The following is an 18,399-nucleotide window of genomic DNA, read 5'->3' on the forward strand; positions in this document are numbered from 1 at the left end:
GGAGGGTGTTGGGGGGGTAGGGGGCTGAAGCTCCTAGATTTTGGTTTTGTGAGTTGAAGGGTTACACTTCACGGGGCCAAGAATAATTGAATGTCTTATTACTGAGTGACACACATTGCTATAATTATAAGCAGAAGCAGCAGCGAAAGAACTGTTGTATCTGCAGAGTGGGAATCAATCGATGTGCACCGTCAATATGCTCCAAAGGAGTCGGGGGGAGGGTGTAGGTGGCTACAAGGGGATGATAAAGAGCAGGCAGTGTCAGTCAGGAGGGGAAGTTGGCTTAAGAAAATGTGAGGCGTTTGTGCATTTGTTGTTTGCAGGGAAAAAAAAATAAATTAGAACTTAACAGAAATATTTGCATATATAGATGATTTTATTTTTTTTAATTCTTATCTCTGTGAGGCAAAAACTGCCTCATACTGGAAATCCTGAGTGGTGATTTAGCTATGTGCTTGTAATGCAAGAAAATCAAATATGTGACTCTTTTATTTAATCTCTCCTCAAAGCTTGTATTAATAATAAAAAAGGTTATTACAGCAGGCAACCATGTTAAAACTGCTCCCTTCTCTGTAAGGCACCCTCACTGTATTTAGTGTAGAGACTACTACTCATGAAATAGAAAACTAGGGAAAATCCTGTAAACCCCTTAACTTTGAATGTCCTCCTACATTTGTATGATCCAGAAGCATAATCTTTATATAATTTCCTTTTAATATGAAACTTGGTGCTTTGTAGTAAATGCTAATGTCTCCAAAACGTTGTGCCAGTGCTGCTGCAAGCCTTGCAATTTCCTTCAGCCAGACTGTAGACGAGAGAGCCTGGAAGTAAGACAGTTTTTTTGCCCAGCATCTCCCGGCAGTTCACACTCGGATGCAGATTTAGAAGTCGGGAGTTGCTGACTCCCAGGCCTTTGCTTAGTCTGCTAATTCTGCAGTCCTCCCTGCTGCGAAAGACGTCTCAGCGGCACCGAGATTTTACAGGTGTCTAGCAGCACTGCACGGTATTTAAGTGCCGTAATTGCCAAGTGGAACGGGTTATTTCTGTCAGCCTTTGTTCTACATTTTCAGTGTTGCATCGATCCGACAGCCTCAGTTTTTTTCCAATTAATGTTTTTACTTTAAAGTTGCACTGGGGGAGGGGAAGCAATGAAATCTCTCAGGTACATACACTCTGTGTGTGTGTGAAACGCAGCACTTAAATATATTCTTCTATTTCTGTGAACTTATAAGAATGTTTCTGCTGCATGTTCTCATGCTGCTGTTCTATTTTGCAGTACATTGCAGCTCCCTGCTTATTGATTAAGATGCTAATTTAGGAGAGTTAGAAGCTGCCTTGCACAGTCACGGTGCTGTTTCATTTTGTACTCTAGAATGTGAAATGTATCTTCCAAACCCAAAGCACGCCTGTGTTCTTTGCCTTCAGGGCAAGCTGATAGAGAGAACAGGGACAAACAAAAGCTGTGGCTTACGGTTTTTAGTTTTCTGGGTACTTTTTGTTGGTGTGTGAGGGTAGGAAGTGTGATGAAGCTGTAAATGATGTGAGCTGCCACCAACTGCTGGCTTTGCAGTGAGGCAGCCGAGTTTTAATCCATGTTTTGGTGCCTGGAGGATACTTGAGGAAGATGCTTTATCTGGCTGGATTTCGGGGTGTCATCACTGCGCTGAAAAAGAAGACCCTGAGAGTGGGCAAATGCTCTGTGTTTGAGATAATGGTTTGTAATGATTATGTAGGGTTAGTAAGCATGATGTGGGACAACCGAGCACCAGCGGCAGGAGTGAGGGGGTTGTTCTGCACCCAGACAGTTACTTCTTCTCACCACTTCAGGACCCTTTAGCTTTTTAGGCATCTGTTTACAGTGCTGTGCTCTGTAGCCTTAGTTTGATAAAAATTAATTGGATTGGAATGTTTAATCAGATAATAGTATTACCCATGTGCCACAGTTTCATAAAGGGAAATGAAATCTCTGTAGGAAAATTCTATAGGAATAAAATTCCTACAAATTGCTATGCATATGTATGTGTATGTGTGTATATATATATATATATATAATAAAAGAAAAAGCAGTACTTGAGTATTTCTACTAGTCCTTTTAAGGAAGTGTTAGAAGTGGCGTGTCTTATCTTGGGACAACTCTCAAAACAGATATTAGAAGATCTGAAACATGAAAGGATGTAAAATAGAAAGCAGTGGGCACATTTATAATGGTGCTTTCCAGTCTGCGGATCCCATATAATTTTAAGATGCAGTTTTGTAAATACGATTTTGCTTATTTTGGTGAGTGAAAGCCATTGCTTGTGCAGGAGTCAGTCAGACAAACATACACACAGGTAGGGGAGGAGTGTTTCTTAGCCAGTAATTATTGCAGTGGCTACAGCTAATGCAGCTATGTGCACAGTGCTCAGTATGGGCTCACAGCCCAAGTATTCACTCCTCTGGGTACATTTGAACCATAAATGGGATTTTGTGTTGCCACATAAAGTTAGTTCAGCATATGTGAGTATCAAACACAAAAGCAATTACAGGCTGATGGTATCCCATTCCTCCACATCTGAAGTGAAAAAATTATTCAGATGTTAAAATGCCATTACATACATCTGGTTTATGTAATTTTTTCCCCCTTGGATTCTTGTGTTTATTTCTGCCTGCCCTATATCCCAGTGAGGTGACAAGAGAATGAGATGTTTAGAAGACACAATTAGGCTGAGATGTGGAAAGCCTTCTCCTTTCTTGTGAAGAGAAATGAAAAAGTTTGTGACTTACTTGGAAAGAAGCAAAGAAATATAAAGGAGTTTGAGAGGTGCATAAAAATATACAGTACTGTTTTCCAGAATATAAAGCAGATACTTATTTTGCTGTAATACAAGAAGTTATTTATTGGAATTGCAAGGCAAGAAATGTAAAACTAGTTAAAGTTATATAAAAGTGTATTACACTGCATAATAAGCATGTGGAACTCGTTGCCACTGAAAATCATTGATACCAAGAGAGCAGTAGGTTGCTTTATTGTTATTTTTTTAACTAAAGATTAGATTTATTAAATAAAAATAGAGACATTGTTTGTCTTCAAATTAGAGAGAGTTATAAAGATAACGGGTTTCAGGACATTAGTAGCTGTTGATGGAAAAGTCACCATGTGTCTTCATAGGTGGATGTCTCCCCCAGACTCGATTCCTAAAAAGCAAGTTGCACTGACCTTCACCAAAAGGGAGGCAGCAAGACAATGGGCTGGTCTGGGAGCAGTTCCTGTATTCCTCTGCATTAGTGTACTCTAAGTGCATTTGGAGGAAACTGTTCAGGGAAAAATATACCATGACCTGAAGTAATTCTTACTGCAGTCTCAGTATATTAAAGGACCATTTCATTCACTGTGGAAATTAGCTCGGTGGAAAATTCTGCCCAGCACAATAGGTGGAAGGAAAGTTTTTCTGCAGGTGTACTTCAGTAAAACTCTGTTAATAGGAGTTGCAGTAGAATCTGAAATATCAGCTGTGGATAGATCAGCCACTGGGTTTTTAATGTTCAGTTTTAAAGACACCTGTGGGGTGAGCTGCGTGAGCCTCTCTTTTATCTGCCTTGGAAGGAGGAAGGGCTGAGTCAAGGCTGCTGGAATCCCAAGTTGAGCTTTCTGATGTGCTGGTCATCAAAAGTTTTGCTGAGATTACCATGCCAGCTTCTGCAGTTGAGCATCACTCAGAGTACATGCTGAATTCTTTCTGTGATGTGGGCTACTGTGGGCATTCAGCATATAAACCTATAATGATTCCTTCTAAAAGCAAGCACTGTCCTGTCACTGCTAGTACGCTGATGTTAATTTTGTAACAGTGCGCTGTATCTGCTGTTATAATATTTCCACTGACTGAATACACACTGGCTTATGAAAAGGAAGCAGGGTTTGTAAAGCTTACATAATGGTCCATAGTTTTGACTGATTCCTTCTGATGTTTAAAAATAAGAACTGTGTGAATGCAAATGTATTATTTTCAAAAAACATCACCCTCCCCAGAGCCTAGGAAACAGGATGCAGCTGTTGCTTTTTGGTTTGAATCACAGTCAATTAATGTTAATGATTGGTAAATTTGAATCACTCTCATGATTTGAATAAAAGATTAGTCTAATTTTTTTATTTTCATGTGTACATGATAGCAATTAAACAATGTTGCTTGTGTAATCTGTTGCTATACCCTATAACACTAAGCAACTGGAAGATTTGACCTCTGCTACAGCAAATGATAAAGTGTAAGTGCAACCAAATTACTGTGAAAACTTGAATTTGAATATTTTACCAGATTTCTTTTTAATTTCAATAACTTGGAGCAGATGCACAACTTAGTACTGTAAATTCATACATCTTTTTCTCACCATTGATTGGTTCATGAACAGTTGCTATTTATTATGTATTTTGAAAGCTTTTCTCAAAAACCCCAAGAGGTGGATCTTGTATCCATTCCTTAAGGCAAGCACTAATATCAAGCACACTAATAATAATAAAAAAGCAGTAGTATTTTGAGAAAAAGAGGGAAGCTCCCATCCCCATGTTATAGATTGCTTGCTTTTTACTGGCTGAATAATGATTTAAAAAATCTCTCCAGAACATAATAATGTAATGATTTTATTTTAGAAGGTAGATTAATAGGCAGAGAGAATAAAGTCTGAGGAAAGGTCAATGGCAGCAGAAATTACTCAACTGGTGTCTCAGGCCATTCAGTGGAGCATTTTGGCAGTAGGATCTCAACGCCCATTAATTTATTCACTTCTCTGCAATAAGACAAGTGACCACCTTTCGAGCTGACTGGGTTGACAGTGTTTTTCATACTTCAGATGTCTGTCCACTCAAAACCTGGCTTTGATCCCTGTGTTTCCGGAAGAGAGTTCTTGGTCGCCTCTCCTCTCAGCTGGGTTTTAATAGAGCTTCATGAAGCAGCAACAAGTTGAGATAAACCAAGCGTGAATTTATTTTGCAAGCTCTGCTGACTTTCTTACTTACCCCTGTTTCTTACCTAATCTTTCTGCCTGGCTTGCTCACTCAGGCAGGGATATGCCAAGTGTGTGTTTTCAGTGTTGAACGCTTGGCTCGTCTTCCTCTCTCATTTCTGGACTATTGCATCCCAGCCTTGCTATTGCCTCGTTTCCTTTTAACTTCTACATTTTTCATTAAAACAGAAACTACATAGGAAGAAGAAGAACAAACCCCCAGCTTTTCATTTTGGATGCAACTGAGACCTGCTGTGTTGAGTTGCAGTAATGACTGACTTAGAGCAGTAAATTCATCTTTGCTTTAGACTTCAGTTCTGGCAGGGTTATGCTTACTTTCATACAGGCAAAACTTCACAGCTGTCTCACTTGGTTTTCTGGGCTTCCAGCAGTTGTAGGAAAAAATATCTGAAAATCAGTAAATCCTAAAACTTGATATTAATATAACCAAATCACCTATTTGGTTTGTTTTACCAGAAAGCTACACCATCACCACTATTCCAGCAAATGTTCTGCCTTTTTGCCTCCACCTGCAGTGTTCCTGTTTGTTTTCCAGAGGGCTGACACTCCCTTCCCCTTATCTTCTCATCTCTCCATCAATTTCATCCTTTTTCCTTTATGTATGAGCCAGACTCCATACAGGTAGATGGTTGCCACTGGTGCTGCTTTTAAGCCAATGAAGTTCTCTTGCCTACCTCTTGTTTGTGATCCCTTTTTTCAGCCCAGAGCTATGGCACGGAGTCAGAAGTGGAAGAATTAGTACCCATTCAATGCATTCAGAGCCAGGGAAATACCTGGTTTTATACAGCTTCAACTCTACCGTTGTGTGAGCAGATAAATAAACAACAGCTCTTCCTTCAAAACCTTCACAGTTTTGTGAAAAAAATGGAGTCTGGCTATACAGCTAAGCTCAAACATAAAAAACCAAGGTACTGACCTACTTGGGCAGAACACCTACTCCTGAAAACTTTCTGTAGAAACATAAAATGGTTTGGCTCGGAAAAGACTTCTAGAGATTATCTAGTCCAACCCGCAGCAATATGCAGGGATGTCTTCAACTAGACCAGGTTGCTCAGAGCCCCATCAAATCTGATTTTGAATGTTTCCAGGGATGGGGAATCTTCCACCTCTCTGAGCAACCTATGCCAGTGTCTCACCACTTCTACACTGAAGAATTTCTTCCTAATGTTTAACCTAAATGTACCCTCTTTTAGCTTAAAACCACTGCCCCTCATGCTATCCCTATGTGCCTTTGTAAAAAGCCCTTCCCCAGTCTTCCTGTAGCCCCTTCAGGCACTGCAAGGCCACTATAATGTTTGCTTAGAGCCTTCTCTTCTCTAGGCTGAACAACCCCATCTTTCTCAGCCTGTCTTCATAGGAGACCTGCTCCAACCCTCTGATCATCTTCATGGCCTCCTCTGGACTTACTCCAGCAGCTCCATGTCTTTCTTGCGTTGGGGGCCCCAGAACTGAACAGTGGGGCAGGTGGGGTCTCACCAGAGCAGAGGGGCAGTTACCTCCTTCAGCCTGCTGGCCATACTGCTTTTGATGCAGCTCACGATTGGCTTTCCAGGCTGCAAGTGCACATTGCTGGCCCATGTTGAGCTCCTCATCCACCAGCACCCCTAACTCCTTCTCCTCAGGGCTGTTCTCAATCCACTCATCCCCCAGCCTGTATTGATACTGAGGGTTGCCCTGAAAATCACATCCAGGGGTGGGTGATTTACTGAAAGCAGATGATAGTAATAAGGCTGAGGATACTTGGCACCTTTCTTTATCTCACTCTTCATTGCCCAGGTGCCTCAGTCTGTTGTGCCTGGAGCAGGATTAGATGAAATACCAGTAGGAGAAAATAACTGAGTCAGGAATCACATCTGTAAGTTTGTGAAGATTGAGGGAGGTCCCTGAGGACTCAAGAAAAGCCACTGTTGAACCCATCAGCATAAAAGACAAGAACTAATAGTTGATCATTTTCCCTTCGACTCCTAGGAAGATCCCAGAGGAAGCCATCTTGGAAGCAATTTCCAGTCACATAAAGGAGAAAATGGTGACTGGAAATAGCCAGAACGGATTTACTAAGAGTTCATCATATCTGACTGACCCACTTGCTTTCTTTGAATGAATGACTATGTCTTGTGAATGAGGGTAGAGTGAGTGATGTCAGTTGTCCAGCTTGACAGCAGAAACCCTTTAGACACAGTCTCCAAGAATATCCATGTATCCACTTTGGGATGTTATACTCCAAATGGATGGTAGTCCTTATTTTTGTTCCATGTCCCATCAAATCTTAGTAGAGCTGTGGAACTGGGCACTGGCATGTTTGGGATGTGCTCACACATGGCTTTTTGTTGTCTTGCCCATGGTCTGACTGTCCATGGTGAATGCAGGGCAATGAGCAGCTGAGGATGGTAATGTTTTAAACCCCATTGCTTGAATATATTGGGGACTTCAACATAGGCAAACAGATGTGAAATGCAGACTTGGCTGGCAGCTTATAGTGGTTTAGTTGATACAGGTTTCATGTATAATAGCCTAAATAATCCAACTAAAATTAATATCAAGTGATGCTGGAACAGGTTGCCCAGGGAAGTTGTGGATGCCCCCTCCCTGGAAGAGTTCAAGACCAGGTTGGATATGGCACTTTGAGCAACCTGGTCTAGTGGGAGGTGTCCCTGCCCATGCAGGGCGATTGGAACTAGATGATCCTTAAGGTCCCGTCCAACCTGAACCATTCTAGGATTCTGTGATTGTGTTGCTGTCAGCCTGCATTTAGCTATTTCTATCTGTCCTTGATGGATATGTGTGTATTGGTAGGTCATGCTAGATATTCTCTGGCTTTAAGGTTGCAGCAGCAGGTTGTGAAACCTGTATGGAATTACAATTTTGAATGCATAGAGGGCATAAAAAATATGGATGGGCTATGGAGGGTTTGCTATGTGAGACTATGATGTGCATTCCTAAAGAGCTGGAAAAGCTCATCAGACCTTGCAAAAAAAGAAGAATCCTTAAATGGCTTTAAAGTCTAAGCAAATCTTTCTGCCTTCTTTCCTCGCTGTTGGATATCCCCTTACCCTAGGCTGAGAGCTGTTTAAAAGGAAGAACTTCAAGTTCTCACTTTTAAGTTTGGCACCATTGTAATTGTGTTTACAAGTTATTTAATTCTACCCTTTGCAGGACTGGTGTAGGCAGGAGAGATTCAGAGGAGGAAAAACCTGACAGCCTTCAAGAAAAGGGGGTGGGCCACTTGTCCAGGAATAGTTTTTATCCTTTTTTTCTGCAAATGGAAATGTCTTCTAGCTGGGAGAATCAAATTTGGTTCAGCTTTGTGTTAATTTGAATGGAATCTGGTTTATGAAAATGGGGCATTGGTCATTGATCTTGCCTTTCCTGTTGTGTTCCCTTGCTGCTTTTTGATTTAGAGGAACAAGTTCCCAACTGGAACAGGAAAATGACAAGAAAGTTTGGGACTCCAGCTGGGTGCTGGAGTTTCTTTAAGATGTATAGTTTATCTACACACCTCACTTTTAGATTTCTCAGTAAAAGAAATAACAATGGGTAGCAAGTGAGATAGCTGTGAACTTTGTGTTAGGGCTGAGCAACAGATCTCACAATAAGATGCATATGAAAGATAAGATGATGGTTGATAATCTGTAGTGTTTTTGTGCATGCAGTTTATAATGCACTATTAACTGTTTTCACTGGGTTTGTTTATTAGGTGGTGTGTGATTTATTTATTTATTTATTTTTTTTAATTTTCAAAATTTATTTATCTTTTTAACCTGGGCAATTCAGAGCTTCTGGCAATATTAGGAAAAAGATTTAAGAAAGACATGAATTACTTTTATAGCCACTGGTGTTCATAATGGAAAATAACTACTCATTCTGTGAAGCATGCAAGTACAGGGCTGCCCATAGTTTGGTAGAGGCTGTGGTGTGTTGCCTACTCTAGGTGTTGGGGACTGCTGTCAGTTTGGTTAGTCTGGCACTCTGTGAGGGGAAGAAAAACTACTCTACAACCAACATAGTACTGGTTCTATTTGAGGTTATAATGTTCTTTATTTGTATTTTATTTCATTTAGTGTTTACGTGCACCTTTTAGTCACAGGTAGATCTAGGAAAGGAAAATGACAGGCTTCATTGGAGATTAAAAGATGTGTCGAAATTTATTCTCATTAGAAGCATTCAGTTTGACTCCTAAATGTGACCAGAACAAATGTTTTGAGATAGATAGATCTGTATGAAAAGTACTTTAATAGGAAAACAAGCTTTAATGTTGCATGCCTTTTTTTTACAGGAAATTAAAATGCATGACTGACAGTGAGACTGTTGCACCTGACTGGCCTTACTACAAAACCATTGATAGGATCTTATCCAAAGTGACAGACCACAGCGATGTGAAAATGCATGAAAATCAGCAGCCGGGTCCTTCTACATCCCAGACAGAGGCCTCACAGTCTCCATCAGCTAAGTCTACACCTCTGTATTTGCCATATAACCAGTTTACATATGAAGGAAGGGAAGAGTGCTTTGAAGATGAACACTCAGAGAGCTCGTCAAGCTTGCTTTCTTACAAGCTGAGGTAGCATCTTCTTTCCCCCCTTTCTTGTATTTCACAAAATGAACTGGATCTGCTACGCAGGGGACACCCCAGCACCTTTTTCTCTAAGAGCTGTTGTATCTTTTCTGTAAATCACACATGAGATCTGTTCCCCAGTCTTAGCCGCTTCACTGAATTTAGGGCATTTTCTTTACCCCTTTAAGAGAGACTGGAATAGATTAGGAGGACTGGGCAAAACGTTGTATAATATTGCCAGAACTCAGCAGGTATGTCACTGCTGATGTGAGGTAGAGTGTTTATAATAGTATGGGCATGCTCAAGGGAGTCCTGCAGTGCAGTCAGAGGTACAACATGCTGCTCAGATGACTTTTGGCTTGCTCTAGTTTTGCTTTTGGTATGAGTGTGAAATTTCTCTGGCTTCAGCTGTTATTGAAGTGGTGAAAAGATGCAAACTATTTCTGTCCATACTGAAACGCTACACATACAGTTTGATAGTACATTGCAACATTTTAAATGCAATTGAGAACATCACTTTTTCAAGGTAAATGCTAGTTTGAGAATGCAAACGTGTGTTTCCTATTCTGATAAGATCAGAGTTCTCTGGAAAGCAGCACTCTAACAACAAGCAGTGTTGTACACTTGATACAAATTTTAGACTTTAGTGGTCTCATTTTTCTTCCAGAGTGGTGTGAAATAAGAGTTGATTACAGTTTTCTGGCAGGAAGAAAAGTTGATCCTAGAGATCCTTATCATGAGTCTGTGAGGCTTTAAACAGAACAGTAAAATTATCTGTCAGTCATGCCACTGCGAAGTTGAGCTGGAAGAAGAACCCACCTAACAAGTTTGGATTATTGTTTCCAGGCCTGCTCTTGGATGGATAAAATGAGGGTAAATTAATTCAAGCAAATAGCCCTTGAAGAGCTGATTATTTCTTAAACTTATTATTTTTTTTTTTTTTTTTTTTGCTATCAAATATGTATTGTGGTTTATTACTCTTGAACTGCAGTAACAATTTTGTTCACAAGCTGCATTTTTTTCATTGTAAGTAGCTGATATCCCTGATATACAGTCTTTCTTGATTTTAGCATCTGTAGACTCCAAGATCATGTTTCTGATGCAATAACTATTTTTCCATTTATAATTTTATTTCTAATACTATTATTTAATATTTAATTAGAAGGTAACGTTACTGCAAGAGTGAGGTATAGTTTATTCACTAGAGTAGTTGGTAGGATGAATGGATGTTAAGTTGCTTCAGCTGAGGAAAAACTCCAGGACAAGATAGATTTTGTGCCGTAGGTGCCTAGTAGGGGAGGAGAGGGGTCACCACACCAGGTTTCATTCCAGGGTGTAGACAAGCCATCAAAGCAGTCAAGCTAATCAACTACAAAAGCGTATCTGTTGTGCTTACAGTTTGCACGTGGACTCCCACTCTCATCTAGGTGCTTTCAGTTACAGCTGAAGTGGACTTAAGCCACTCTAAGTGAATTATTTCCATAGTGATAAGATCTAGAAAATGTAGGCTCTACTGTGTTTTTGCCAGTAGAGGTTGAGGGTTTGTTGTTATTTTTTACTTTGCCCAAAGTAATTACCTAACCTGTTTTAGTATGAAATCTTTTACTTGGCCAGTTTTGAACTGCTGATCATTTAGGTGTGTGTCTTCCTTAAGTAAGATCACTGAATAGCTCTTTGGATAAAAAAAAGCATGGCCAGCAGGTCATGGGAGGTGATTCTGCCCCTCTGCTCTGCTCTCGTGACACCCCAGTGTCCAGTTCTGGAGCCCCCAACACAAGAAGGACATGGAGGTTTTGGAGCTCCTCTCCAGAGGAGAGCCATGAAGATGATCTGTGGGCTCGAGCACCTCTGTTATGAAGACAGGCTGACAGAGTTGGGGTTGTTCAGTCTGGAGAAGAGAAGGCTCCAGGGAGACCTCATAGCAGCCTTCCAGAGCCTGAAGGGGCTACAGGAAAGCTGGGGAGGGGCTTTTTACAAGGGCTTGTAGTGAGAGAAAAGAGATAATGGATCAGAACTGGAAGAGAGGAGATTTATGTTAGACATTAGGAGGAAATTCTTCCCTGTGAGGTTGGTGAGACACTGGCACAGGTTGTCCAGGGAGGTTGTGGCTGCCCCCTTCCTGGAAGTGTTCAAGGCCAGGTTGGATGGGGCTCTGAGGAACCTAACATAGTGGGAGGTGTCCCTGCCCATGCAGGGGCGTTGGAACTAGATGGTCTTTAAGGTCCCTTCCAACTCAAACCATTTTATGATTTAAATCTAGTCTGCAGTGGCACAGACTGGCTTCCAACTGCCTGCAAGTCTGTATGGCAGGTTCTGACCCTTTGTCCTTGCAGTAGGTCAGGCTGCAGTGCTGCTGTTGCCTGCTGAGGATGGGTGAGCAACAGGGTTGGGAGCTGGAGTGAAGGGCAGATCAGCTGTCAGTATGGTAGGACTTCCATAATACATTGTTCCCTACCTTATGAATGCAGCCACACTCTCAAAATCTCTGCTTTAAAATAATTTTGTGCAATATAATTCAGTGCATATTGTTTAACAGCAAGTTATGTTACGTATTCACAAGTTAAAATACAGTTCTGCTGTGTTTAAAAAAAAAAAAAAAAGGTTGAGCAGTAGATAGAACTTCAGAGGTCAGTGTAACATTGCAGGTGAGCATCGTGCTTGGATTAGAAGTTGCAAACCATTCTGTGATTCTGTATGTAAAATATAGATGGCATTTTTACATCTCGTATTTTACAACTGTATATTCCTTGGTTTTTTGTGAAGCAGAGTATGCACAGACCAATCAAGTGTGCAAAGAAAACTTATGCTATGGGCTTTTTTTCTTCAGTAATAAAAATCATAATGTTATAGCAACAATGGATAGTGAAAAAATGCTCAAACAGCACTTTTTTGAAGTCAACTTTTAAACTTCTGAAACTTTACTGTTATTCACTTCAAACTTTCAAAGACAGCTTTTGAATGTCAGCTTTGTATTTTCCACATTATCCCTGAACATAGCAGGAGGCTACTTGGTTATATAAATTACAACTTAAAAAAAGGTATTGAATTTAATGTTTAGCTTTCATGTGAGAAAATGTCAAGATTTCAACTTCAATCAATACATACATACTCTCGGGCTAAGAAACTGGCTTTCTTTGCATTTGGAAATTATTTTTGAGTTTGGAACCTTCTTACAAAACACAAAAAAATGCTAGTTAGGGATAATACAATTAACAGGGGATTAAAATATTTTTTGTATTTGTTTCATTTTGCAGATGAGGAAAACATTTGGACTCCCTATTTCTCTTTAATGGGGTGCCTGCTATTTGCTTAGTATGGTTCTAACATTGCTCTTCAGCTCCAACAAAGCCTATATTATACTGAAATGTCCATAAAACATCTGACAATAATAGAATTATTGTATTATGGTCAGATAATACAATGCAACAGGGTGGAGTCTTGTAGTGCAGCTTAAACTTTTAAAATCAAAATTGCTGACATCACTATAAATGAGTTTTCATCTAATTGAAAACAGTGGTTTTGCATCCTGTGGACTAGCTTAAAGTCTTTATTTTCATTGCTAAAGTAATAACAGGACTGTTCTGCCATTTCTATCATACTGAAAATGGAGGTAAAAGAGTTGCTTTCATAGGTTAGTAGACCATAATAAAAGCACCATGTCGTCTAGTCTGACTTCTTGTTTAAACATCACCCATATATTTAAATTCAATTAATTTGGGTGTGGAGCCCAGAAACGTCATGGAACGGGTTTTGTGATGTGTTTCTCTTAAAAAGAGAACTGTTACACTCAGGAGCCCCATGTCTCTGTTGTCCTCCACTTCTTTGTTTGTGACTCGTTTGACTCTTGGAAAGTTTTTGCTAGATAGCCAGTCTAGATCTGAAATATTCAAAAGATAGAGAATTCACTCCTCCCTACAGGAATCTGTTCCACTGATTAATCTCTTTCTTAAACCAGCGTCTTTTTTCAAATGTTAATTTGAACTTTAATTTTTAATACATTATATCGTTTGGTACAGAAGGTTTACACACAGATGAAAACTAAGAACTGGTAACATGAATGAACCACGATATGGATTGTGCAATAGAAGCACATTAAAACTTGGTGAGGATGCTAATTCAGGAAATAACAGTTTTGGCAAAGCCTGTGATCTTTCTAAAAGTATGCCATAGCTATTTAAAATCTGAACAGGCAGCATCTACAAAGAAGTTGGAGCTTTAGGCTCTGCACATTATGTAGTGCATCTTAACTTATTATGCAGACTTGTTATCATGGCAAGGTGCTTGGCCCAGGCTCCAAGCCATTTTTGTGGTTCTTTTCTACACTTTACTTCAAGGATGAGCCTCATTAATTCCTGAATGCATTTGGCAGTATTTGAATGAGCCTAGTTTTCCAGAAGATCCAGGTTGCCTGATTCTTGGCCCTCAAACTCCAAAGTTCTTTGTGCCATCTCTAATATTAATATTAATTATTTCCAGACCGTTGTTAATTATTTTCCATAGAGATACAGGTTATGGAAGTCTACTCAGATTTGTGCATAGCTAAAAAAGCACAACTGAGCCAGAAACAGCTGTTAGAAGCTGAAAGCCATAAATTCCAGAAACCAATGGTACTGGAGACCCTTTTGCCATGAAGCAGTCAGAAGGAATTGTTTTCATGGTTTTCTAGAGGTAACACATTTTGGGAGGCAGACTACTCTTTGTATTCAGCTCTTGTTTCATTGATTATTCCCACACATGCCTGAAATGAGTCTTCTCAGGTGAATACAGGCAATCAATCAGGGAACTTTTCATTGAACAGTGAATTAAATTGACCTTAGATAGATGGCACAGAAAATGCTTTTGAGACTTGCCTAATATCTTGCCTGATTATATCTGAAGATCTGCTTTGTTCTCTTGGTCCCCAGTACATATTATCATTTCCCTTCAACCTCCTACATGAGAGGGAACTTTTTTTTCCCCTTGGTTTGCTTCACTGAACCTTGCCTGTCTGTTTTAGAGCATGGTGTGGAAATAGCTTTGCAAGGTTCTGCTTGGAATGTGGTCCCAATGCCAGAGCTCTTCCATACCTTGTGTGGTCAGGGGAACACCTGTGCTAATTCTTATGGAGGATCCTAGTCGTAGGCACTGCAGGCCAAGAATATTGGAAGGTTGTGTTTGAGATCCTGGATTTCCTAGGTCCCTTTCTTCCAGATTTCAAAATCTACAGTCAGAGACTAGGCTTGGCAAAGAGTAGAGATGCTGCTTTGACAGAGGCTGTAGATGCTGTCAGGATCTGTTTCACCCCTGTTTTTTTAGAGGTGTTGGTTCCACAGGAATACAAGGTGGAGAACCAGCAACACCCAGCTGGTGTTTGCTACAGCAAACATTGATCATATCCTGTGCTTGTGCCTCTGCATTACTGAAATGGACATACTCCTGGCTGAAACTATCTGAGGTAACTGATGCTGCTGGTTTACTCAGTGCTGAACCTGTATTCCTGTCCCTTCTGCCCTCTTGACTCTCTGTTATGAAAAGTTATTGGAACTGAGAGGTCTCTGGCGTGCTACCTAGAAGAGAAAGATGGCTGTGTGGAAACACTTCAGTATTCAAGTAACTCCTTTAGGCATCACTGGACTTTCTACATTGTTTCATCTTGCTGAGGTTCTTTACTAGTAAATTAGATGCTTTAGATCCTTCTTTTGTAGACACCTTCTCAAGTGCATTCCTTTAAGAGCTACTCAGCAAGAGGAGAGGATTGTAAATTCCAAGTCCTTACTATGGACTTGTGATCATAAAACACTTTCATTGATAGTCACTATGAGAGGAGAGAAAAGGAGACTGGGAACATCACCAAAGCTAGGGGTGTCTGAAATAAGTCTTAATTTTTAATTAAGGCCATCTAATTATCAAGGCTTGTTTGATAATTGTAAAAAAAACCATAAAGAGTACTTGGGAGACCTTGAAGAATCCTCATGTCCTGGCTTTTGGGGAGACTTCTCTGTGCTGAAACCCAATTTTGGGCAAGTTCTTGCCAGAGATTACTTAGTAATTAGCAGACTGCAGATACCACTGATACAGTTCCTCAGGTAGCTGCCATCACCACCAGAAATTTTGCCTCTTTTCTCCTTGGAACTGTGCAAGGCAGTTACTGTTTTGGATGTATGGTTATATGTCTTACAGGTTTTTGATGGGCCACATTTACTTAACTGAAAAACAGATAAAATCCTGTAGAGAATCTAGGACATCACTTCAAAGATACTTTTTCTTCATATAAAAATAAGGCTTTGTTTAGATCTTTCAATCCAAATCACTCCATGTCTTTTTTTTATTATTATTTTTTTTTAATCCTGATTGAAAGTTAAAAATAAACAGCAGCCACAATTGCCAAGAAGATCACACAATCCTCAGTGCAGCTCAGTGCCATTTACATGCCTCAGATTTTCTCTCATTCCTTCTTCAAACCGTTCTCACCAGGGTTTACTTGGGCAAGGCACCAGCCCTCTTGTGGCTCCAGGAGCCAGTCCTTACTTGTTTCAGACAGGAGGTCTGTCTTACCATAGCTACTTTCTGGAACTGTATAGGGAAGATAATAGAGATCCATCGAGTTTTCAATCATTAAATCCTCTGTAAAGACAAGTCTAAATTAAAAAAGTGACTTTGGCTAAAATAATAGCATCATTTCAGAAAGTTTCTTGAAAAAAAATTCCCTACCAGAAAGCATGTGTTCTTTCTCCTTGAAGTAACAGATTCAATGCTGTCCTTAGAATGCTGTAGAAGTTTTCCAATTACTCGAGCTCTTTGAGACCCACATTTCAAATCATTCTGACCCTTAATGGAGGCAAAAAGAATTTGCTGTCAGCCAAGACCCATTCTTGCAGTATTGTCTGGCTGTGATAATCTCAGTGATAACCTGCAAACTTGACCCACAGGTTGAGCAGAGCAGCATGTATTTATTTGACATATATTTGTTTGATGTCCAAACTAAAATACGAATATAGAATCTGCAAAGGTGAGTTTATTTTGTGTACCTCCAAAGTTTTGTTTAACATAAAGATGACTTCTCTTTTTCCTCATCATAGCAGTTTAATGGTGACAAAGCCCTTTGAATTGTACAAGTAACTTTAAATTCTTGGGTAATCTGGAAGCCAGTGGTCTCTGTTCACCATCTTAGTGTACATTTACAAAGGAAGATTGCTATTCTTTCTTACCTGTGCAGAAGGGGACAGCACATTCAAATGACTAAACAGTACTCAGTTTCCCTCAAGACCATTTTTTTTTTTTTTCTCTAAGATTTTAATAGAATTTAATTTAATCTACTTGCTTCTTTTCATAGATCTCACCCTTTTTGGGTCATTGCACTCTTAAATGTCAAGGGGCTTGTGTCCTTTTGTTACATTTGCTTTAAGTCTTTCAGGTGCTTAGGATTGTTTATTTCTCTTGCCGAGAGATCTGAATGTCACAGTCGCTGTTGCACAAAGCCTGTCAAGCAGGATAAGAACATGAATGAAATTATGATACAAATGTGCCACAGATGAATGACCTCCCTCCCCAGTCCTCTTCTTCACATTCATAAAAACACATTCCTCAAGATTTCAAGTTATCTTTATTCAAGGATGTCTTGAAATCTGCATGATGTTGACAGGGCATACAGCTCACAACTGTGTTGTCCCATTGCTGCATTTCACCCAGAAAGGATACTGTGTTTGGCAGAACACCACTGAGGCTGCTGTTTTTGTGAAGGGACTTCAAGACATCTTATCACTTTCATGCTGGGGACTCGAGTCTGGTGTTAAGTGTGAATGAATGCTTGGACTGTCACTTAAAGTTAGAAAACAAGTTATTCAGCTGTAACTGGAGGTTTTTAAGATGCGTGGTTCACTTGCACATTTGCCTCCTGCTTGCCTTTCTTCCTCCCTCATGATTCAGCATGCTTCTTTCTTAAACGAGAGGTTAAGAGAAACAGATCTACGTGTGTGTGTGTGTGTGTGTGGTCACTCACATACCCTGTAGGCTGGTTTTGAATTCATGTGTTGTCCTCTCATCCCAAGTTAGCACGGCCATGTGAACTACACACCTGGACAGCACTCTCCTTATAGCTCAGTTTATCTTTTTCTTCTGAAACAGAAACCCAGCATGATGCAGCTTAAAGAAAATTCTTTAATTATTACCCTAATTGCACATGGCAGTTCTACCTATTTCAGAGGAAGATGTATAGCTTGATACATGTTTTTCTAACTTTTATACCCTGGGAGAGCTAAGAGATTCCCGGCTAGAGGAATGTCAGCATGACTGGATTCAGCAATGTGGTGTTTTCCAAGGGCTACAAATACTCTCTTTAAATTTCAGAATAACCTTTTTTTTTTTCTAAAATCGAAATAGCAATTAATTACTATATTGAATACATCATCTTGTCTTTATGTTATGGTTAAAACAAATCAATAGGCAGAGGGTTTTAGTGTGCTTGAAATTTTCATTAACATGTTAGGAGTTTGAAGGGAAGTATGGTTTGTTTTGTTAGCTATCCTACTTGATAAACTTGTAATTCATGTGAATATGAGAAGAAGGTTTTGTGATGGAATATATAATTGAGTAGGCAGTGTAACTGCTGTGTCTCAGGGCAAATTCTGAGACTAGTATACTGTAGTGGGATCAACTTTACCCCTGTGATGCATTAAAAAACGAGCTGTAACTTACCACCACACATAAGAGTGCAGTGCTTTCTCCAGATGGGATGGTTATTCCTGCTTTAAAGCTGGAGTTTTAATGGCCAGATGGGCAAAATGTCTCTCCCAGTACAGTTCAGAAATTCAATGTGTAAGAAATGTCAAGATTAAAAGAACAAACAAATAAAAAAAGTGTGGTAATCTGTAGGG

The 18,399-nt window shown here is 39.9% G+C and overlaps 1 protein-coding gene across 1 annotated transcript in view; it reads left to right on the forward strand.

Annotated features, from left to right (window-relative positions):
* The window catches only part of MSANTD1 (Myb/SANT-like DNA-binding domain containing 1), a 30,475-nt gene that overhangs the window by 10,421 nt on the left and 1,655 nt on the right, over nt 1–18,399 (forward strand). The window contains 1 exon segment of the mRNA XM_010000269.1: nt 9,269–9,553. Coding sequence (XP_009998571.1) covers nt 9,269–9,553 — 285 coding nt within the window.

The sequence above is a fragment of the Chaetura pelagica genome, unplaced genomic scaffold (assembly GCF_000747805.2).
Source record: "Chaetura pelagica isolate M959 unplaced genomic scaffold, ChaPel_1.0 scaffold116, whole genome shotgun sequence".
Lineage (NCBI taxonomy): Eukaryota > Metazoa > Chordata > Aves > Apodiformes > Apodidae > Chaetura > Chaetura pelagica.